A 24,110-nucleotide genomic window follows, 5' to 3' on the forward strand; every position below is an offset into this window, starting at 1 on the left:
CAGAGGGTCCAGAAATCTTCTGAGGGTTGCCCTTAATTGTCAACAGGTAGGAGATGGGGGGGCGGGTTACGCTTGATTAGGAGTCATTGGAATGATCTTAGGGTGCGTCAGTGCTTAATTTGTAAAATATGAAGTGCAGGTGCTCAAATGTTTGGCAGAGGCCACACCTACTTTTCTCTGGCTCCGCCCACTTCATCCACTGGCTCCACCCACTTACTATATTAGCTCCACCCACATTTTCAACTGCCTCTGCTAAAAGTCAGAGGTAATATATATCTGGCTGATCCGAATTTCAGCAAGGGAGCCTTCCTCATAGTAAGGTTTTGATAGGAGGGTCCCTTGCCCTGTGAACATTTTGAAAAAGATTAACTCAAAAGTGCATTTAAAGCACAATTTTGGAATAAATTAGCTAAAATCACTAATGCATTGAAAAGGGACAATTTCAGTGCTGTATGTGCTGATTTGGTGAAAGGACAATACTGGGGTAGGGTATGCCATTTTGTTTTTACAGTCTATGAGTTCTAAGGTACAACTTTTACATAGCTTATGTGCCAAAATAAACCAAAATGTTGTTAAAACACACTAAACGGAGAAAGTCAATAACATCATGCAATGTACTTGAATTAGTCAGTCATGGCACTTCCAGTTGCCGAAGGGGTATGTGGTTATTCAGTACACTAGAGTATTTTGTTAGAGAAACAATTGAAAAAAAGAGGATTACCAAGTGGGCTTGTTGCTATAGCTTAGTCCCCTGGGGGCTATATGTGCATTTATGAGACACAGATTAGTTAAATAAAATATGGAACTATGCAGTTCTGTATCACACAGACACAACAGATTAGAAAAGAGGCATATATTCCAAATATGACTTTATAATTAAAGATTTGTAGCTCAGAAAAATGTAATCTCCACCAAAAGGACCTAGAGCTACCTAGGCCAAAGGAATAGGTAATGACGAGGCAGTTTGAATTTCACAGTATTGCAAGTCATAGCTATTAGTGCAAAATGGCCAGTCAGTGCCATACAAAATCTAAACATATAAAGACAAAATAATGTAACATAAAACATATAAATACAAATAAATATGTTCCAAAATGAAAAAGCAAGGTAAGTCTTATAAAAACAAAATAAATTATATAAAATATAATAAATATAACATCCAAACCAAGAGACAACTATAAGAAAATATTAAATAAATTGACACTGTCAATCAATGCAAATAAATAACCTATATAAAGTACACAACAATTAAATTTCCCCAAAAGTCCAGTAAAGCCTAACTTTTTTAAAACATTGCAATGACCCATTTTTCAGTTGGACTGGGCTAGCATCTATTTTTCTAGGAAAGCCCACACACAGTCTAAATCACTTGTGCATTCCAAGTCCTCCTCTTTCCTTGCTTTACTCCTAGTGTCATCAGCTGCTCTCCGTCCTTTTGCAAGCCATGACTGAACATACGGGATTGGATTGAATCTCTTAAATGGTGGACCAACAAGATTTAAAAACATTAAAGAAGATATTGTTTCAGTCAGCAATGATGCTCTTGTAGATGTGCAAATAAGATTCATTTGAGAAAAGCCCCGCTCACATTCTGCAGTACTGATAGCAATAGTGTGCAAAGCCATCAAAAGCTCCTTGAACTGCCTTTTAATTTCTTTTCCTCCAGATTCCTTATACTCTCTGTAGGCACGTATGGTTTCTCGGCTGGCAATGTTGAATCTTTTACACAGAGACTCAATGTCACTTTCACCATAAAGAACAGGTAGCTCATCAGGCCAGTACTGTTTGTATAAAACTTTCACTTCGTTAATCAGTGTATCATAGTCAGCCTTTTTGTCAGCAGAATTAGTACCACCTGTAGACAACAAACGATTTCTCAAATTTTCTGCAAGGCTACGAAAAAACTGTCCATGTTCAATGATTTTGTCAGTGGTCTTTCCTTTGTGCAGCATCACACCCTGGAATATATTTTCTTCCATTGCCTTTTTACACTGTGAGAAATGCTTCCCTTGCCTGTCTACCATTGCCTCAAACACTGCTATTTGCCGACAAATAGCCCGATGGGCATCAATGATTGTAGAATCACGTTTCTGTAACTCGAGTGATAACTCTGATAACTCCTGAAGAGCATCATACATGAGGCCAAGATTAGCAACAAACTGGATAGATGATAATCGCCTTCCTAGGCCGGTGTACATATTTCGATTGGAACTGTCACGGGAAGTATCAACAGCTGCACTAGTAAAATGCTTGTAGAGAGCAGGATAAGCATTCCAAACAGCCTCTACTGTTCTAAAGCTTGATGCAACCCAACGAGTATCTAACACTCTACCTATTCTGCAGAGCTGAATGTCAAGAACTTCTGCACACTCCTTTAGCTCCAAACGGTTTTTAACAGATGTGGCAAACAGAGAATATAGCTTGTCGAGTACGTTTTTGAAGTGATGTGTAGCGCCAATATCTTTCATGACATCATGAACGGCAAGTTCCAGGCGATGTGCTGAGCAGTGCCAGGCTACAATATTGGGAGAGATTTTTTCTTGCAACCTCTTTACAACACCACTGTGACGGCCAAACATCACTGAAGCTCCATCACAGGCAACTGAAACCAGGCATTTGGAGAGAAAATCCTCACTTATATTAATAGGATCTTTTTTTAGAGCAGACAGTAAACTGCTTACTATGCCGTCAGCTGACAAATCACTCAGCTCAATGAGGTCAACAAAAATATTAGCTGGGGAGTCCATGCCAGGTAGCTGCATTCGCATGTACACAATTAAAGAACTTTTCCTATCTAACGCAGTGCCTTCATCTAGTAAAATACTTATTTTTGGGGAAAGTTCAATAATTTGAGCAAATATCTTCCTCTTCATTTCTGAGGATATGTGGCGTTGTATGTTCGAGCAAGCTACATTGGAGTGCAACATTCAACCCATATCCAGTCCATTTAACTGGTGGCAGTCTATCTCTGTTTCAAAACCATACGCTGGCCTGTTCCGCTTTGCTTCCTTATAAGCTACACGGAATATTCTGGATGTTGATGACATTTGTAAAGATTGAGCTTTTGCAGTTACTTGCAATAAAGAATCTTTTTTTGCATTTTCTAAGATTTTTAAAGTTGCAACATGAGCCTTGCTTTGTGCATGTTCTCCAATCTTTTTTCTCAATGATTTTTGCTGTTGTTTTAGATTTGTGCCATATGCCTTCACAGTAGAGTCAGTCCATTCTTTGGACAATTTCATTCCCCTGGATTTCTCAGCACCAAGATCACGGACTTGGCGACACACAGAACAGCCAAGGTTAGGGCCTTTAACAATTAACCACGGATGCTTGCGTTGGAAATATATCTTTTGATCATGTTTCCAACCTTTGGGAAGAATGCCTTTCCTAAAAACTCTGTCTGAATGTGGTTTCAGCGATAATGTGTCAAATTGTTTGCTAGTGCTTGGAGTTTCCTCTGTCTCAGTAGCAATCTCCACAGCATGATGCTGGTCATCTCGGAGAGGACTATCTTGTGTCTTTTCTTCTGTAGGTGTGATAACGCTGCTGCTAGTAGTGGTGTACCTCTCATCTAGTGCCTTCTCTTGCACTTCATCTTCTGTGTTGTTCTCTTCATCCAGCGTAAGTACATGGTCTTTTTTAGCTACTTTATTAGTAGGCTCCCCATCATCTTTGGGCTTAAATTTTGTGAAGTAGCTTGAAATCCTCTTCTGCCCACTGTGTGACATTCTAGGGAAGCAAAGTGAAATAAAACATGCTAGACATGTGCGAAGTGTGATGTCAATTCATCTAAGTAATTACATGCACAATTATTTTTTTTGCAGTTTACTCCAAAGAAATGTATGCATCTGCACATATATTACCATCTACAACTGACTACAAGTATAATCCAAATGGATCTTACTTTGCCCACCCCACCCAAATTCAGACCTTTTCCAATACATACGCCTGCCCTGCAGCACTCACTGAAAAGAGGCACAAAGTCTTTAAAGTTTGCCTCACTTTTAAGCGTTGCCTTCCTGTAGTATGACAACTAAAGCAGGGTAAGGTGGAAGTGTGCAAAGTTAGTTACACACTGTGATTCACAAAAAGTATTCATTAATTGACACTCAAGGCCAGAATGGGAACCCAAAGCAGCCCTGGCAAGTTTTGTTACCAGCCCCCATACAGTGCATAGCAAGCAAGCTTAATGACTAGAGATGTTTGCATGGGGGTCTTTCTCCCCTCAAGAACATTTTTTAAAAAGAAAAACTAAAATGGTGCACAACATATTTAGCTGTATCAACTTTCAAAGCACAGTAAATTGTACACCTAAATGAGGACCTGCATAGCCACCAAGGCCAGAAAGCATAGTAATCTCACACTTAAGTACTCAGACAACTTGGAAATGTCAAACAAAGGCACCCAGGCCAGAAATCATAGAAACGTCAGACAAAGGCACCCAGGCTAGAAATCATGGAAACATCAGACAAAGGCACCCAGGCTCAGGCCAGACATGTTATCCATGTTTGTCATTGTAGGCAATATAGTTTAGGAGTTCAAAGTCTGAAAAAGCGCAAATGCAGAATTCAAAACATACCAGCATTGTTAGGGGTTCTCTTCAATAAGAAGTGATTTCTACCCACATTAGACCCTTTTTGCAAGATTAGGATAAAGAAAGATTAGCCCATATAGCGGTACTATATAACTTGCCGTTTGCATGCAGCTCTTTGATGACAGACAGACTAGTTAATAGCTTGCTGTTCTATGGTAGCATTTTAACTTACAAACTGCAAGTAAAAAAGGATCTTTCCGACAGAAGCAGTAACACACTGATCTATTTTACATTATATGCACTTTTTGATCTGCATGGTAAACATTATTTGCAGCAGGTATATTACCCTGGCCTGTACTACCTGCCTTTCAAGCAGTCACAGCTTCCCCTAGACAAAGCTCCTGGCTGGCTCTCTCCAGGTAGACGATTAATCACCAGAGTTATCTTGACATTTTAATTTTTGCCTGAATATTACTGGAGCCCAGGAACTCGGCACCAGCTGCTTTGCCTTATGCTTTCTGTCTGAGAGCATATAAAGGACAGCATAGGCAGCATACATTGGCCTTACTGAGCTGGTGCCACATTGTGTTGAGGATACTGCGGTCTCGTTCTCCTTGCAGTAACAGTACGGGAAAGTGCATTTATATATTGCTGAGATCGTACCTTTCTTTTAAGGCCAGCTCAGTGGCAAAATTGTGCTGGCTTCAAGGGTAATTAGTTTCAAGGTTGTTTATTACTTGGGTAAGGGGTTGTATGATTCCTGCTGTAGCACAAGAAGGTGGCTCTGCATTTGCGTCATTGCAACACGAGCCCCTGACAAGTTAATTAGCCAGGCTCCCATGCCCTCATGCTCATGCACATGATCATCTCATATGCCAACATCATTTCTTGGTGCAGAGCCGGCTCAGGTGACGGATTGCCATTGGTTTCTTTGCAAGCAAGATCATCACACTATGTTACTTCCCCTTCTTTAACCCCAAACTCTATTACTTCCCCTTAATACCAACTCCTCTAAATGTTTGATGAGGAGGGCGGCTCTTATGCAACTTGCAGCTCTTCCAGGTAATCTTATACATCTGCCCTTAGCAGGCAAATCTGGCTCTGAGTCCACTAACTCTCTTGTAAAGGCACCTGTATTGACAGGACTGGAGAAGGTCATGGGGGTTATTAGCACCAAAATTGCTTAAACTGAAAGGACACTTTCTCTCAATTCTAGTGTGTCCCTCTCCCTCCCTAGTTGATGTATGATTGACTACACCTTGCAATATAACAGCGTTAGAGACGCGTCTGCGGATGGCCTCCAGCTTCATCTCCCACCACCTGGGCTCCCACCTTCTCTCCTGGACCTCTTGACTTTTTGCTCTGTCCTGGCCGACACTTTCCTGCTGTTTTCGGACAGTTTTCTCTGGACTCTAGCCCTTCTCCCATTCCCTCGTCCTTTAACCCTTTTCCCCGTGGATGATCCTCAAATGTTTCCTCCCTTTTCTGCTTCCCCTTATCTCCATACCCTGGCATCCCTCCCACCCTCCCTTTATGCTGTGACTGCATCCACACTTATGGAACTCTGCTCTTTGACTTATTGTAATAACTCTAATCAATGATGGTATTTGCTTTAGACCTTGCACCATATACCATTCCTGAGTATATCCATGTGTATCCCCTCCCTAAGTAGATAGAGATATCACTAGTATATGCCTAGAGTTTATCTCCTCCTTGTGTGACTTTATCTCTTGTACATTTGCATTTTTTTCTGTTTGTAAAACTTTGTACCTTTTTTATAACGCATGTATTCCTAAGTCCGTATGTTTACAACTGGTTCTTATGTAAGTCAAAAATTTGCCGCTTGTAACCTTCAGTCCTTATGTTTGAAACTGGGTCCTATGTAAAGCGCTCTGACACCTTCGGGTAAAGTTTGCGCTATATGAAATTGCACAAATAAATAAATAAATTCTTCCATGCCTTCAGTGTGTACTTGGTTTGTGTGTCTATCTTACTCAGGACTGCTCTCACCTCAAGCCGTATCCAGTATTGCTTCAGAAAACCCCAGCCCTGCTTTGCAAATGTTAATGTGTAAGTCAGAACATTTGCGCACGCTGCCTGCAGTGCTTGCCTGGCACAGCCCCAGCCAACCCCCACAGATTTTATGAGCGTGCCCGCCGGCCTGCCCTGAAAACGAAACCGAATCCTGCCCTGGGCCTGCATCCTGTACTGATTCCAGGCAGCCCGCAACTGCGCAACAAATAGCCAGTGCACCTGTCCTGCACACACTGCTGGCAACAACAAAGTTTCAAACATGATCGTGCATCGATTCGTGATGATCAAAGTACCAGTAGCCAGGGCATCAGAAACAACATTTAAGCAGTGTGACCTGCGTCCATGAACATAAAAAAGTAAATCTGTAGGCCTCGCCTGCGCAGATTTATTAGTTAATTCATTATGTGTCTGACTCTGCCGGCCTACGCCGCTTATCATTCCCAGGCCAATCTTCATGATAACCAACGACCAACCAATCATCAACATTAACAATGAATTGATTTTTTAAAAACGTAATCCTGTGCCTGCGCAAACATCCTCTCACTGTCACAACATCTTCTCACTGGTACAATATTCTCTCGCTGGAACAAAATCCTCTCCCTGGTACAACAACCTCTCACTGCTCCATAACATCCTCTCACTGGCACAACATCTTCTCACTGGTGCATCCTCTCACTGTCCCAGCATCCTCTCACTGGTACAACATCCTCTCACTGGTCCAGTATCCTCTCACTGGTACAACATCCTCTCACTGCTCCAACATCCTCTCACTGGTACAACATCCTCTCACTGGTAAAACATCCTCTCACTGGTACATCCTCTCACTGCTCCAACATCCTCTCACTGGTACAACATCCTCTCACTGGTACATCCTCTCACTGCTCCAACATCCTCTCACTGGTACAACATCCTCTCACTGGTACATCCTCTCACTGCTCCAACATCCTCTCACTGGTACAACATCCTCTCACTGGTACATCCTCTCACTGCACCAAAATGCTCTCACTGGTACAACATACTCTCACTGGTACAAAATCCTCTCACTGGTACATCCTATCTCTGATCCAACATCCTCTCACTGGTACAACATCCTCTCACTGCTCCAATATCGTCTCACTGGTACAACATCCTCTCAACTGGTACAACATCTTCTCACTGGTACAACATCCTCTCACTGGCACAACCTCCTCTCACTGGTACAACCTCCTCTCACTGGTAGTTTCACTGACTTCATCGACCCTACCAATGCTGCTCGGCAAACCCTCCACAGCAAACTGTTTCCAGGCTCTGGAGCCTTCGATCTGTTGGTAGGCAGCACCATATGTTCTGTTACCACTTGTTCTGCAGACTAATCAAAATGGCTTCTGCTTAGTAATCTCAGTACAGGAGCACCCGTACACAGAGTTATCAGAACAATGAAAGCTGAAAGAGACAAATACACCATTCACCCTTGGACCTCCAATGCAGCTCTTTTAATAGCTGTAAGGCTACGTCACATTCAGATACCTTCACCGCAGGGGCTTCTGGTTAGATGACAATCAGTTGCCCCCCTGTGCCAAGGCCTTATAATAAGGAAGATGTTGTTCTTTCTCAAGGAACCTTTCTTTTAAAGTCATTTTAGTTAGATCAGTAATAAAAACTCTCATCCACGCCCATAAAGTTCCAATTCAGGGTGGTGGTGCAATATGCTTCATATTTACTAGTAAAGTGCACGGCGATCAGTGTAAAGTGAATGTGATGGAATTCAGATCTACAATCGGATATTATATAAAACAATAAAGGTAACAGTCACAACTAGGACGCTTGGGGTCATTTCCCAACTGGATCGCAGTTCCCACTTGTCTGCTCATGCCATTCTCAACGCCTATGCACAAACACTCACACTATACAGAACGGCAACAACTGGGAGACTTCAGAGTTGCCAAAACAGAGACCTGCTGTGCAGGTGCGGCGCATCCAGTGCTGCGTGCCTTATTATGCTCAACACGTGCTGCTTACAGTCTGTGCATGTACTTCTATCCTTATGTGTCCGGAAATGCAATTGAGTTCAATGTCAGCGCATTCCAAGGACTCCGTTTCCTATGCTACCTGGTGCACAGTCGCAAGGCATAAATTGGGCTGGCCAGTGATGCATCACTGACGTCCTGTAACACCGTGTCCCACAAGCCTGATTATGTGCAGCCCTGCGGCCCCCGCCGGCCCCAGCCAGGCCCTGCCCAGTGCCACTGCCAGCCAGCCCTGCCTGCTGCCTTGCCTCACCTGCCTGCGGAAGCGCTGCTCTGCTCGCCTCATCATGAGGATTATTTATTTATTTATTTCGGCCGCCGCCGGCGCCGGCCTACCCCCCCATCTTGTCCGACTCCAGGCGCTGCTCGTAGCAGACCAATGCCAATCAGGAATGGATGATTTTAAAAACCTGACTGGCCACCACCACCAGTAAATTAATTAATCACCACTACTAGTGTAAGGGCGCCAGGCCCTGCCTCGCGAGTTGCGCCTCGCCCTCACCTGCTGAGCGCTCGGAATCGGATGGATGGATGGCTGCGCTCCCAACTCCGAGTCCAGCAACTTTGGGCGGCGAAGGAATACCACCAGAGCAGATACTCGCCGAGGGCCAGGGAGAGGGGTGCGGCCGTGCGGGTATGCTGGGGCGGGCAGAGAAAATGCGCGTGCAACATGCAATCTGCGCACGCGTTGCTTCCTCTGGCGCGCACAGCCCAACCCCCACAGAGCAAAGCCCTGCCCAGTGCCCTGCCCTGGCCCCACAACTGCAACAACACTCAAACAGTGTCCCGCCCACTGGGGCCCTGATCCGCGCCGCGGCCTGCGGGAAGAGAGAGAGTAAACTGGGACTGGGAGCAGCAGGCATGTGACGTCACGTCACCGACACAGCAGTAAGTACTGCCAGTGCAAGACAGTGCATGCATGATCATCGAAGACTAAGTGAATGAACAATCAATCAACAAGTTTGGCAGTGCAGCAGCAGTAGCACAGCAGCGCACGCTCTCTGTGTGTGCCAGAGTCACTCACCGAGTCACCAGTCAGTGCGCAGTGACACGCACGAGTCACGTCTTTTGAAAAATTAAATTCTGAGGCAGGAGGACAGGTGCACTTAATGCCGCGTGATAGACCCGGCCCCCATAATTAAGTGCCAGTGCTGAGCACCGGCAGGCTCCGGCTCAAATTAATCCCTGGGGTGCGTGAACAGTTAGTTAGTCGATCCAGGGGCTGTCTTGAACGGCGGGTTGATTGCGGGCAGGGTAGGTGGAAGCGCGTACGGCTTCAGATGGGGTTGCCTACAGTGATCTTCAATTGATCATTCAGGTCCAGTCCACATCTTAGGGCCAGGCATCCCCAGTTTGAGTCGGTTCTTCGGTTGATTCCCTTTCTTTAGCCACGGCTTTGTTGGGGTAAAGCAAGGGACTCAGTGTGCAGGACAGGGCGAGGGAGGCATGTTTCGCTTCAGAAGGAATAGTCTCGGGAGCTCTTCCTCCGTCCTTCTAGTCCTAGGCGGCGGCCATCTTGAGGCCAGGCATCGCCAGATCCCAGTTCCCCATAACCCTTGCAGCGTGGGTGGTGGAGGGATGGTGAAGTGGATCTTTAGCCCTTAGCGAGCTTTGTGGTGTGGGGGCAGAGCCGAGCCTTAGTGAGGAGCAGCCTACTGGGGTCTTCAACTGTCTCAGGCGGTGGCCATCTTAAGGCCATAGTGGAACCATAGTGAGCGATGAGTCCAGGGCGAACCCAAGGTTGCGAGCGTGGTCGGTGGGAGTCGGTGCTGTGCCCAGGGCGGCGGCCACCAGGAGTCGTTCCAGGTGGAGGGGGATGATCCAAGGATGAGGACCTCCGTCTTGTCTGTGTTCAGTTTCAGGCGGCTGATCTTCATCCATTTGGCGACGTCCCTCATTCCTTCTTGAAAGTTGGATTTGGCGGTGACTGGGTCTTTGGTCAGGGAGAGGATCCGCTGGGTGTTGTCAGCGTAGGAGATGATGTTGAGTTTGTGTGCGCGGACGATGTCAGCGAGGGGGCTCATGTAGATGTTGAAGAGCGTTGGGCTGAGTGATTAGCCTTGGGGTACGCCACAGATGATCTTGGTGGCCTCTGAGTGGAACGGGGGTAGGCGGACTCTCTGGGTTCTGTCGGTGAGGAAGGAGGAGATCCAGTCCAGGGCCTTTCACTGGATCCCTGTGTTGTGGAGACGTGTTTTTAGGGTGCGGTGGCAGACCGTGTCAAAGGCAGCTGAGAGGTCTAGGAGGATGAGGGCTGCGTTTTTTCCGTTGTCGAGCAGGGTTCTGATGTCGCCGGTGGCGGCGATGAGGGCAGTCTCGGTGATGTGGTTGCTGCGGAAGCCAGACTGGGATGGATCGAGGGAGCCATTGGTTTCGAGGAAGTTGGTCAGTTGCTTGTTGACTGCTTTCTCGGTGATCTCCGCCGGGAAGGGGAGCAGGGAGATGGGCCAAAAATTCTTGAGGTCCTTGGGGTCTGCTGTCGGCTTCTTAAGGAGGGCGTTGATTTCAGCGTGTTTCCAACTCTCAGGGAAGGTGGCAGATTCAAAGGAGCTGTTGATGATGTCTCGGAGGGGGGTGCGATGATGGTGTCTGCTTTGTTGAAGATGTGGTGAGGGCAGGGGTCGGATGGAGAGCCGGAGTGGATGGAGACTCAGGAGCATTCCAGACAAGAAAACAGGCTTGAGTCCCCATGAAATACTCATGGGAAGGGCAATGAGGCAAGCATGTGTGCCAGGCCATCAGCTGTTAACTATATCTGATGATTTAGTGTTGGAGTACTGCAAAGAGTTGGCTGACCAAGTGCGTTCTATCTCTCACCAGGTTGGGGAAGACGCTGAAGCCAGACATTCAACTCCAGCACATGATTTGAACCCTGGAGATTGGGTAGTGATAAAACATCACACCCAGGAATCTTGCCTAGCACCAAGGTGGGGAGAGCCACATCAAGTGATATTGGTCACCACCACAGCTGTAAAGTGCAAGGGAATCCCCAATTGGATCCACGTGAGTCACACTAAAAGGGTAACAGAACCTGACGAAGTTGAGGCTGAAGGTTGTGCAGCTGAAGGTTCTCAAGAAGTTTATCCTGAAGTAGTTGACGAACAACGGAGCACCAGTCAGGATGAATGGATCCCAGAGGTTGGCATACCTGAAATAAGAGTAAGAACAAGAAGTCAAACATATTTAGATAGTCAGACTGATAGTGAGGACGAGATAGGTGTAAAAGAATGTACTCACATTACAGAAATCTAAGCTAATGGTAATCATGAGGAGGACCAGATAAGGAAAGAGCAATATACTCAGACCAACGAAACCCCCACCAGAACTCCATTGTCTGAGGAGGGACAGATAGGCACTAGACAAAATGCACAGGCAGAAGACAATCAAGAATCTGCAAGACCTGTGCAGGACCAGACAGGATTAGTAAAACGGATTCAGGATGAAGAAAAAACTCCAAGCCCAACAAAGTCATAACCTGAATCAAGTCAGATTAGTTTAGAAGAATCCATCCAGGCGGAACAGTCAACCATATTAAGCCCTGGACAAGGTCAGTTAGAGAGGATACCTGAGGTTGGAGGTTGATGAAAATCAAGTTGTGCCACAACTAAAAAGAAGACAAAAGAACCTTTGAAAAATCAGAAAGCACAGTGCCAACTAAAAGACTCAGAAAAGGCAATAAATGGCCCGGTGTTGTTAATAGACTGAAATATTGCCTAGTCACAATAGATGAAGAGCCTGAACAAGTAGATGAAGTGAAAAGTCCAACTGAACCATCTACAAGCAATTTAAGAAGGAGAAGTCCACGCTTGAAAAAGCTGAACAATAAATTCAAAGGCCCTGAATGGGCTTACGTCATCCTTGAAGATTTAGAGAATCTGGAAATCAGTGATGAAAGTGATGAAAAATTGATTACTGATCAATCTATTGAAGAAGGGAGGCCAACTTGAGATAAAATCACAGTTGTATTCTGTAAAATTCTCAAAGAGCGGTTAAGCCTCCTTAGTCAAAATGGCTGATAAAAGAGTTACTGGAAACTCGAAAAGAAGTTGTATAAAGACATGATGTAGGGGATGTATATGTAGTGTGCTTATAATTTTCGTAGTGTGGTTAGGACTGGCAATAGCAATACCTTACTTGATGGCTGCTAAACAGAATGACACTACTATACACGGAAAGATAGCGCACCACAAATAAGATAGAGTAGACTTAGAAGCACCAGATGAGATAGAATTACATCACTTTAGAAATAGAAATGAAACAGATATAAATGTATTTGCTAGTCTATTAGTACATTATGAAGAGACTATGCAAATTAGTGACTGTTATGTATGTATGCAATTACCTACTTCAGTAGATGAAGGTGTTATCTACCATCATTTACCCTTGACCTATGGTATTTCCTGTAGCATATTAACAAGCCTGTTTTATAAAACTGGAAAGTTACAGTATTACTATTCTAACATAGATGTCATTTTCTCTGAAATTTCAATCCATAGAAGAATGAATCCTGTCCTTAGTAGTGAAGACTTAGAATTCATGGGTGAATTTTTCCTAACAATGAAATCAATAGATATAGCTGATGCACACAAAGACAATTTAACATGTAAACTACACGAAGAAGAGAAGATATTTTTAAATTTAGCAGAGAAAAGGAGACAGGATTTCCATAGAAAAGCCACTGAAACAAAACCCCAGGTACCCAAATGGGCCGAATGAGAGGAATTTAAGGCAACTGGCAAACCTCATGGTGCTATGTCTTTGAACTTTAAAAAGAAGGGGAAAATATGTCTCCATAGAAAGAAAACTGAGTATAACAATGTATTCATCGGTTCCAGTGAATGTGAACACAATTTCCTCATAATTAGGTAATGGGGACTAAAAGGGGGAACTGATCCAGTATTTCCTGGAGTCTATTATATTTGTGGATACAAAGCTTTTTTTAAGCTGCCTGATCATTGGTATGGGAGTTGCTATTTTGGAATAGTATTCCCAAAGGAATACCATGTAAAAAGAATCACTGGAAGCAATCAACACGAAAATGAACTAACACGATATAAAAGAGCTAATTTTGCAGAAATAGTAGGTGATATATTTAGTGCATTGATACCTTCGGTGGGAGTAGTTTTGAATACTCAAAGAATCTGTAATTTGTCTACAGTGGTGGATCGCTTATCGACTGACACTGCTGGAGGATTCTTATTGATCAATACCGAATTGGTTGCGATCAGATCAATGGTTTTACAAAATCGACTTGCTCTTGATATATTATTAGCAAAAGAGTTTGGAGTCTTTAGAATGTAGAAAGCGCAACATTGTTGCACTTAAATACCCGATAAAAGCATTGAAATTGGAAGGTATGTAAGGAATATTACTCATTTGGAAGAAGAACTGAAACCACTGGAGGTTGATAGTGCATGGAATAGACTAACTGATGGTCTCTCTTCTGTTGGTAATTGGATTTCTAATGTAGGTACAAGTAGTGTAGGTAAAGTACTGATGCCAATAATGGGATTATCACTAATAATTTTAGTGATAATGATTTGGTGCAACTGCAGAAATAGAAAAATATATACAGTAAATGAGAAAAAGAAGAAAAGAAAATTAGATGAAATTCAAATGGAAGAACTAAAAGGGGACATATATAAGAAAATGAAAGTTTACCAGAATGAAAGTGAAAAGAAAACTCCCAAAGTAATTGAAGAAATTGTACTGGTAGAGTGTTGAAGTTAGCATCTGGTTCCTTAATTTGTGATGATATAAAAAATAAGGGGATTGATGGAGCAAGGTTTCACACGTACAGAAACTTGCTTGTATTCAACCCTCTCACAATAACCTATAATTAATGAATCAACATGTTTTGTCTATTAATATTTGCATTACACAACATATTTAGTATCCAGGGGAAGCTTACCTATCTGCTTTTACGAACAGTAACCCGAGTGTCTTAATATTGCCGCTGAAAACGCGGGAACTTTACTGCGCATGCGTCCGCCACATCTACATGGTGTGATGTACTTCTGCTTTTGGTGGGAACTTCTCGTTTCTGTGCACTAGTGCCATAAATGGCCGCTTCAAATCTCACATGCTAATGCTTATGCTGCTGCTTGTACTAAGCATGTTCGTTCTGCTTAACTATTAATGCAAAGGTTAAAATAAAGTAATGGGGTTAGAGTAGAGATAAGTGGTATACAGTGCATTAATTTATTTTTGTATTCTAATGTGTCTTTCTTTGACTTTATTACTAGCTCGTACCTTGGGCCTTAAATGAGAAGAAAACTCCATATTGAAAAGCTGCGCCTGCGCAATGAATCCCTGAAAGTCATCAGTCATTGTCATTGAATGGCTGCCAACACCCTTCTTACCCACGATGTTCCTGGGAACCTGCTCAACTGATCTCTAAAGAGGAATCAAGAAGACTAAAAACTAATACAATGTATATAATTTGTATGCCAATATTGCCGGGTGGAATAAAATTGTGAGAAAATAAATTATGGGAGGGAACTTGATCAAGTCAATTGAAATGACCTCATCTCAGTATGGTGTGATGACCTCTCCTCGTCTTTCTGACCAATCACTGAAGGGGAACACAAAGATGTGCAACATTTAGGGGTGGTACATTGCCCTGAAAATGGTATAACTAAGGTAGGTTTAGTTAGAGAAATTGTCCAACTTTTCCGAGTAGCTGACCTGTCACTGAACCAACGCATGCTATAGGAGCAGAGGTGCTAGTGGTGCACTCTGTCAGAAGAATCGAGGTGTTGTGGGAAATTATCGTTTACCCAGACAGGGTATTAATTGGCTTGCTGAGAGAGAGGGGTGTGACGCTGGCATCGCACTTAGCTGAGGTCACCTGTCCTGATCTGCACCTGTCCTGTGGGCACCTGATTAGTCGGGAGCCTGGTCTTTTTGCCCCAGCCCGTGACAAGGATTGGTCATTGCACTATTCTAGGTAAATATAATCCATGTGGTATGTCCTTGTACTATTTCCCTTTCTCACCCTTCCCAGGTACTGATGTTTAAAGGTGTTACTGTGATTTCTTACAAACTTTATGTCCTATTGATTATATTCTTGCTTGTAAAATTTATGGTCACGGCATTGTGGCCTCTTTCTTTTTGACTCAGAAAATCTTGCATAGATAAAACTTTTAAAAACTTTCCCAGAGTCTGTGGTTATTACCGAAAAGGTCAATGTGTTTAAAAACTGCCTGTTTATTCTAACTCCTTTTTGATCCCTAGGACTTATAGCAAAGGTGACAAGGATTGGTAAGTCATGGTTAACATGTCCTAAAAGGACTCAAAGTACTGATAGGTGATTAGTTAGTAATCATAGACAGGACTGCTAGTTCAAGGTGTAAATGTTTTATGGGCCCAGTTGAGTATGGTAAATTTGAGCTAATGGTCCAGCGCACTCTATCATAGCGCTTAGAATTCTCGGTGCTATACCCTTATTCGCTGTGTTTTGGGCTCTTCCCAGTCACAGGCCCTTGCCCCACCCACACAAGTGAGGTATCATTTGACTCGGGAGACTGTGGGGAACACTGTGGGTATGATATTTGTGCCAGCACAATGATTCCATCGAAAAATATGTTGAAAATTTGTTTTTTTTTCAGCTACATTTGAGGTTTGCAGGGCATCATGGGTAGGAAAACGTTGGTGGATCTACTCAAGCCATACCTCGCTGGACTCCCCTGGGTGTCTAGTTTTCAAACATTTGTGGGTTTGGTAGTTTTCCAAGATGGCCGCCGAGCCCCGTGCCCAAAACCTAGGTGACACCTCTTGCAAAAGCAGGTTGTTTCTTGATAGGTCATTTTGATGTCTACTCAATATGTTTTGGGCCCTTACTTGTCGAGGGTACTTAACCCACCCATGCAAGTGATGTATCATTTTATCATTTCTGAAAACTAGAGACCCAGGTGAGTACAGGGAGGTATGGCTTGCGTGGGTCCCCCAAAGTTTTCCTACCCAGAAGCCCCTGCAAACCTCAAATGTAACTAAAAAAATCACTTTTTCTCAAATTTCTGTGTGGGAAAGTTCTGGAATCTACGTGGATCCACAAATTTCCTACCACGCAGCGTTCTCCAAAGTTCTCCCGATAAAAATGATACCTCAATCGCGTGGGTGGGTAAAGTACCCGCGACAGGCAAGCGCCCAAATCGTGTTGAGGAGACATCAAAATGACCTATCACAAAACAACCTGGTTTTGCAAGAGGGGTCACCTGGGCTTTTGGCCCCGGGCTCGGTGGCCATGTTGGAAAACTACCAAACCCACACATTTCTGAAAACTAGATACCCGGGGGAGTCCAGCGAGGTATGGTTTGCGTGGGTCCCCCAACGTTTTCCTACCCAGAATGCCCTGTAAACCTCAAATTTAGCTGAAAAAATCACTTTTTCTCAAATTTCTGTGTGGGAAAGTTCGGGAATCTATGTGGACCCACACATTTCCTACCACCCAGCATTTCCACAGGTCTCCTGAATAAAATGATACCTCACTCGCTTGGGTTGGTCAAGTACCCGCGACAGGCAAGGGCCCAAAACATATTGAGGAGACGTTTTCCTACCCAGAATGCCCTGCAAACATCAAATTTAGCTGAAAAAAACACATTTTCTACATATTTTTGGGTGGAATCACCGTTTTGGCACAAATGTCCTACCCCACAGCATTCCCCTCAGTCTCCCAAGCAAAATGATACCTCACTTGTGTGGGTGGGGCTAGGGCCTGTGACTGGGAAGAGCCCAAAACATAGGGAATAAGGGTATAGCATTGAGAATTCTAACCGCTACATAAAAAAAAAAGGGTTTTGGGGGGCGTGGCCAAGATGGCGGCAGACTAGGACGTACTTTTTGGTCCCTCCGGCGCCTGGCCTTCTAAAGCTTTGTTTAGCACTCTGCACCGGCACCGGCAGCTGCCCTCCGAGTTCTCCTGCATCTCTTGCAGTTCCGTGCCCCATTACCGGTGCTCCGCTGCCTGCCGCTGTGCCCCGGGGGCGGAGAGTGCTGCCTGGCGGGGCCGGAGCTGGCGACTCGCGCACACGAGCCACGGCGGAGACGATCGTGACCACGGCTCGACTGAGAAGGGCTGCGCGCGGAGGCTGCGCTTCGGGATCCGCCCGGGAGCTGCCCGAGGGTGTGAGGCGCTGCCTTGGGACGTGCGGCGGCACCCTGAACGAGGTGGAGTGCCGGAGGCCCGGCGCAGGTGAGGCGCGCCTCCCGGCCTTGCGATCCACGCAAGCCCGAGGCTTGTGGCCTAGACGTCCCAGAGGTGACGGCCGGACGGAGGGGCCCGCCCTGAGGCCCGGCTCTCTGGGCCGAAAGGGGAGCGGCCTGTGGGACCAAAGAGGTGCCTCTAACATAGGAGCACCTGGAGCCTGGGTGACACATTGGATAGGGGCCGGCCAACACAAAATCGAGCCCGGGGATTACGGGCCTACACCAACGGAGAGCCGAGCCAGTGCCATCTGGGGACCTGCGAGGGGTGGATCTGTGCTGCTGATCTATCCCGTCAACAGGGGCGACTGCCTCCCCCCAGGGTGGTGGCGCTGGAGCTCCTGTGCCTCGTGGGCCTCCTGGGTTGAGAGGCCGCCAGTGCAGCACTTGGGCCCGTGCATAGAGGGCCTGCAGCAGCTTGGAACCGGACTCACATCATCCGGGGCCCCGCGAGGTAGGCTGTGAGGCGCCCAATGCTTCGGGACCTTGGTGTGAGGTGCTTTCTCCTCGCGTCGCAGTGGGGTGCCCCTGGTCGTTCTGTGCCTATTGAACTGGGGAGCCGCCGACAGTGGGCTCGGACCCGTGGTGTGGAGCTGAGCCATTTGCGACGCCCTCCGGCGAACAGTGATTGGACCGGCTCCGGTGCAGAGGCCTGGCGGCGCATGCGATGGGGTGGACCTGCACAGGCACCCGGGCAGAGTGAGTGGTGGCAAGCGGCCTTCGCCACGTGGTGAGCTCCATACCGACCGACGGACCGCGAGGCGCTTGCGTCCTGTACAGGTGCCAGAAGCAGATTTGGGAAGGTGAAGGGTCTGCCCATTGGAGATAGGTCCGAGGGGTACGAGGCTGAGGTAGTGGAACGTCTGATCCCTGGACTGGAGCCGGCTATTCTCGCTGCGGGGTGACGCTATCTACGAAGGGACCCGCGACGCGTCATCCCAGTGGGCCAGGGCTGTCTTTCGCCACTGGAGAGTGGGAGAACCAGCGACGCCACAATGTCCGCGTCACAGCATAAAGGGAAGCCTGGTAAGGATGCACCTCAGAGGGGGACCCAGCAGCCGGCATCTCCTGGACCCAGCGCATCTCCCAAACCAAACGACGATGAGGCTCCCGCAACTAAGGCCTTTATGATGGAACTTTTCGCCGCCATAAAAGAGGACATCTCGGAACTCCGCTCTCAGCTAGCTTCGGACCTTCGCGAGGTGAGGAGAGATGTGGATGGCATCGGGGAACGGGTGGCCACTCTGGAGGACCATGACCTCAGTGTGGCGAACGACGTGCACCAACTACAGCAAGATGTAATCCGACTCACGGAACAGAACCTGGATCTCCAGGCACATGCGGAGGACTTGGAGAACCGTTCCCGCCGGAACAACATCCGCATCCGGGCGGTGCCGTGGGACGGGGAAGCTGGTGATTTACGGGAGTATGTGAAAGCGCTCTTCTTACAGGTCCTAAATGACGAGGAAGTGAGTGCCGTAAGGATGGACAGGCTCCACAGGGTCGGCCTGCCCAGACGCGGAGAGGGGCCTCCCCCCGATATTTTGGTTTGCGTCCACGACTTCCAACTGAAGGAGCGCATTCTCCGGAAGGCTCGGGAGACCCCATCTTTGCAATTCCGAGACCATCGCCCCCAGTTGTTCCAGGACTTGGCGGCTTCGACACTCCAGAAGAGACGTGAGTTTCGACCTGTAACCACCTATCTAAGAGAACAATCTATATCTTACTCCTGGGGCACCCCTTTCGCCTCATCTTCAGGTGGCAGAATAGATTGGTGCAGGTCCGGTCCCTTCAAGCGGCTAGGGACATCTTGGGCCTTGATGATGCAGCCCCTGCCTCGGATGACGGGGGCTCCCCTTCTAGGCGGAGACGGCGGTCGCCGTCTTGGCAGAGAATGGGCCAAGAAAGGAATCTGAGATGACCTGACCGCACGACCAGCTTGCAGGAGCGGGGGGCAGCGGTTGCTTCTGTCGCATCTGTGACGGTGCCATCGTCACAGGATAGCTCTGGGGCGGCTTGAGCCTTGCAGCGGAGTTCTATGGCGCCGGAGGGGCCCTTCTCCTTCAGGTACTGTGGGTAAACTTGTACTTTTGGGAAGACACCCCAGTCCGGCCCTCGGAGGGCACACACATTGGTGCCCCTTCCCCCGCCCCGGGGGGGCGACTACACTTGCCCACGCATAGGAACTGTTGTTAATCGTTGTATATCTTTCCATTGCTCACAATTTGGTGGGGCTCTTTGCAGTTTTTTGAGTGGGGGGGGGGGATGCGGGATGGTATGTTGAGGGAGTGGGGAGGGGGGACATAGGGGAGGTGGTGGGGCTGCACTAAGGGGTGGTGGTGACCGGAATGCGTGGTTTGGTGTGACTGTTGCTTCTGAATTGATACTATATCTGCGTTTTGTTAGCGCGGGCCTTGGCCATGATGTCAGCTGTGCTCCTCGTTCAGGTGGCGTCGATCTGGTGCAGCTGTTAGCAGGGCCTCCGGTGCAGCCTGGGGATTGGTTCTGGAGGTTGCTCAGGGAGGGGGCGTGGCACACTAGTGAGAGGGGTGGTGGGGTTGGAGTGCGGGGGGTTCAGACATGGGAGGTGAGAGGAATGCTGGGGCTCATCGACAAGACGGTGGCTGTGAGAATGGAATTAATGTTTTGCAATGCCAGTTAGTATTGGTACTTGGCATGTGAAAGGTATGAACTCCCCGCAGAAACGCCAGAAAATTTGGAAATACTTAAATGATCACCAACTGGATGTGGTGGGCCTCCAGGAGACCCATTTAGCGCGCAAAGATGAGCTACGCCTTAAGCACAGACATTTCCCCCTCATTTACAGATCCTCCGCCTCCACTAAACACAGGGGGGTGGCCCTTTTATTCCGTGCGTCCCTCCATTTTCAGCCAATGGGGGTGAGCTGCGATAGGGAAGGCTGCTGGCTGATGGTCAAGGGGCTATTGCATGGTAGGCTATGCACTTTTGTGGTGGTGTATGTCCCCAATGCGGGTCAAAATAGCTTTCTCCAAGATCTGCTGCATAGGGTTGGGAACTTTGTAGAGGAGCACTTGTTTTTGCTAGGAGACTTTAATTTGGTTTGGGACAGGGACCTGGATAGCTCCCGTACTCAGAGATCCGACGCTGGCCTGTTTTCTACTGAAACGCAGCGACTGGTGGGTGAATTGGGCCTGATTGACGGCTGGCGCTCCCTGCATCCCCAGTCCCGGGATTACACCTTCTTCTCTCATGTCCACCATTCCTATTCCCGCCTAGACCATATCTTTTTGAGCCAGGCCCTCAGGGGAGATGTCCGCGACTCCAGCATTTTTCCACTGTCTGTGTCTGATCATAGCTTGCAAGTCCTTGGGATACACTGGGCGGCGAAAGGTGACAACCTTCGCAAGTGGTACTTTCCAGCCGCGCTAATCCGGGACGACACATCATGCAGGGAACTACGGAAGGCCATTCGGGACTTCCTGTCCCTTAATCCCGTCTCGGACACGTCTGTATTCACCACATGGGATGCATGCAAGGCCTCGCTGCGGGGCACTTGCCTGGCCCTCAACGCTAACCTTAACAAACTGAGGAGGAAGGAGCGGGAAGGGTTGGAGGTGGAACTCGCCGCTTTGGAACAAGCGCACAAACTGCGCCCATCTCGACTGACCCTCCGCCCACTGACAGCGGTTAGGGGGAAACTAAAGGTCCATTACAATAATCGGGCAGAATTCACCCTACTGAGGCTCCGACACCTCTCGTACTCTCAGGGGAACAAGGTGGGACGGCATTTGGCCCGCCAGCTTCGGGATAAGAGGGAGAGGGAATATATCGGAGGTATCCGAGACTCGTCAGGTGACCTGCAACACCGGGATGAGGACAAGGCGGCCCTCTTTGGCCGCTTTTATGCCGATCTCTACGCGGGGGATGCCCTCGATCCTGAGGATCAGAAGAGATATCTGGCGGATCTCCCTATACCCCAGGTTTCTAAAGAACGGAATGATCTCTTGACTGGCCCCATCTCCAGAACAGAGGTGCTGGACGCCATCAAAGCCCTGAAACGCCATAAGGCGCCGGGTCCCGATGGCTATACCGCCCTTTTCTATCAGACGTTCGCGGCAGAGGTGTGTGACTATTTGGTTTCCCTCTTTAATGAAATGGCGGCAACTGGGAGAACTTCGGGATCTATGGCTGAGGCGGTGATTTCTGTTATTCCTAAGATGGGGAAAGACCCGTCCAAATGCTCTTCATATCGCCCGATAGCCCTCCTCGATATTGATGCTAAGTTATACTCTTCTATCATTGCACGTAGGCTCCAGGACTTAATGCAGGTCCTCATCCATCCGGACCAGTCCGGCTTCATCAAGGGCCTGCAGACCCATGATAATATGAGACGAGTGGTCCACCTGATAGAAAAAGCCAATAGGTTTCATATACCAGCAGTGCTGGTGGGCCTTGACGCCGAAAAGGCCTTCGACCGCGTGGACTGGGGTTTTCTGTTCCGCACCCTGGTCGCCTTTGGCTTTTCGGATAAGTTTATAACAATGATACGGGCAAACTACAGCGATCCCCGCTCTAGGGTAACGATTAACGGACACCTATCCGCCTTCCTCTCGCACTCCCGCGGTACCCGACAGGGCTGTCCCCTCTCCCCCCTGCTCTTCGCGCTGAACATTGAGCCGTTAGTGCTGGCGGTGAGGGAGCATGAGGGGATCCAGGGTCTCCCCTTTACCGGTGAGCAGCACAAAATCTCCTTGTTTGCGGATGACGTTTTGTTATCCGTTGGGGATCCGGCGCACTCACTCCCGCACGTCCAAGCGGTCCTCTGTCGCTTCGAGGGGGTGGCCGGTTTCAAAGTCAACTTTGATAAATCATATATCCTCAATCTCACACTTCCTCCTGCTGAGGTGGAACATGTGCGGCTACTGACCCCTCTATCTTGGGTGACCACCTCTCTCCTATACCTGGGAGTTCGGCTAACGCCTTCCATAGGGAAATTGTTCTCCGCGAACTACCCCCCGTTGCTGGCATCGGTGCGGGCAGACTTAGATCGTTGGAAACCAAAGTAAATCTCGTGGCTGGGTACAATCCACGCTCTAAAGAAGGTCCTCCTCCCCAAATTTTTATACCTCTTCCAAGCTCTTCCCATCCCGATAGACATGGACTTCTTCCGGCGCTTCAAGACGTTGATGCTGCGCTTCACTTGGCAGGGAGGACGAGCGCGTTTCTCCTTCACTACTCTACGGCGGCCGCGGAAGGAGGGGGGGGTGAGTGTCCCCGATATGCACCTCTATTACAAAGCTGCGCAGTTACGCGTGCTGGTGGAATGGTCCCAACAACACTCGGAAAAACACTGGCTGCACATGGACAGGAGTGTCGCAGGGAGGTCCATTTGGGACCTGGCTTGGAAACCTAAGGTAGACAGGCCCAGGAACGCTTACATCAGTACACCCACGGGCACTGTACTGAAAGTATGGGACACAGTCTCTAGTGATGATCACTGGACTACGTTTCCGTCCCCCTTTACACCGATACACTTCAACCCGGCCTTCCCGCCGGCGTTACAGGAGGGCCCCTTTCAACTGTGGAGAGAAGGGGGATGTAGGGCCCTTAAGCACCTGTTCCACGGATCTGCACCGCTCACTTTTGCTAACTGCATGAGGGACTATGGCGTCCCGGCCTCTGAGCGGTTTCACTACATCCAGCTTCTCCACTGGGCTACCTCCTCGGGGGTTGGCGACGCAGCCACTAGACCCTTGTCCCCATTTGAGGCCTTTATCCTGCGAACCAACACTATGAGAGGTGCTATCTCCTTCCTTTATAATCTGCTACTTACCACTGCTGTGCCACCCCGTCCCCGTTATATGGGGCACTGGGAGGAACTTCTTGGGAGAGATATTACGGATGAGGAGTGGTCGGGTCTTTGGCGCGACGTTACGGCACACAACCACTCAGTAGACTTACGGGAGGCCCATCTCAAGACACTTATGGATTGGTACTTGTACCCGTCCAAGCTACATCGCATATTCCCAGCCTCCTCGGACCGGTGTTGGAGGGGCTGTGGTCTGTTAGGTGACTTCCGCCACATCTGGGGGGATTGCCCGATCATCCACCCATATTGGGAAGAGATTTTGTCCCACATCAAAGACATTCTAGGATACCCGGTGGCTGACTCCATAGCCCACGTCCTGCTGGGTCTCCGGGACCCGGCTCTCGAACATCAAACCAGAGCTGACAAACAGATCTTGTGGCTCTGCCTCGGAGCCGCCAAACTCACCCTAGCAGCAGCCTGGAAGAAGCCAGATGCCCCGGCAATATCCTTGTGGCACGCGAGACTATGGAGACTATTGAGT

At 47.8% G+C, this 24,110-nt stretch overlaps 1 protein-coding gene across 1 annotated transcript; it reads right to left on the reverse strand.

The window, feature by feature from the left end:
- Positions 1–1,331: 1,331 nt before the first annotated feature.
- Positions 1,332–3,728, reverse strand: LOC144824217 (E3 SUMO-protein ligase KIAA1586-like). Its single transcript, XM_078683365.1, is given in 1 exon segment — positions 1,332–3,728. A coding segment is annotated over 1 exon segment (2,397 nt).
- Between the last annotated feature and the right edge of the window lie 20,382 nt (positions 3,729–24,110).

The sequence above is a fragment of the Lissotriton helveticus genome, chromosome 3_1 (genome assembly GCF_964261635.1).
Source record: "Lissotriton helveticus chromosome 3_1, aLisHel1.1, whole genome shotgun sequence".
Lineage (NCBI taxonomy): Eukaryota > Metazoa > Chordata > Amphibia > Caudata > Salamandridae > Lissotriton > Lissotriton helveticus.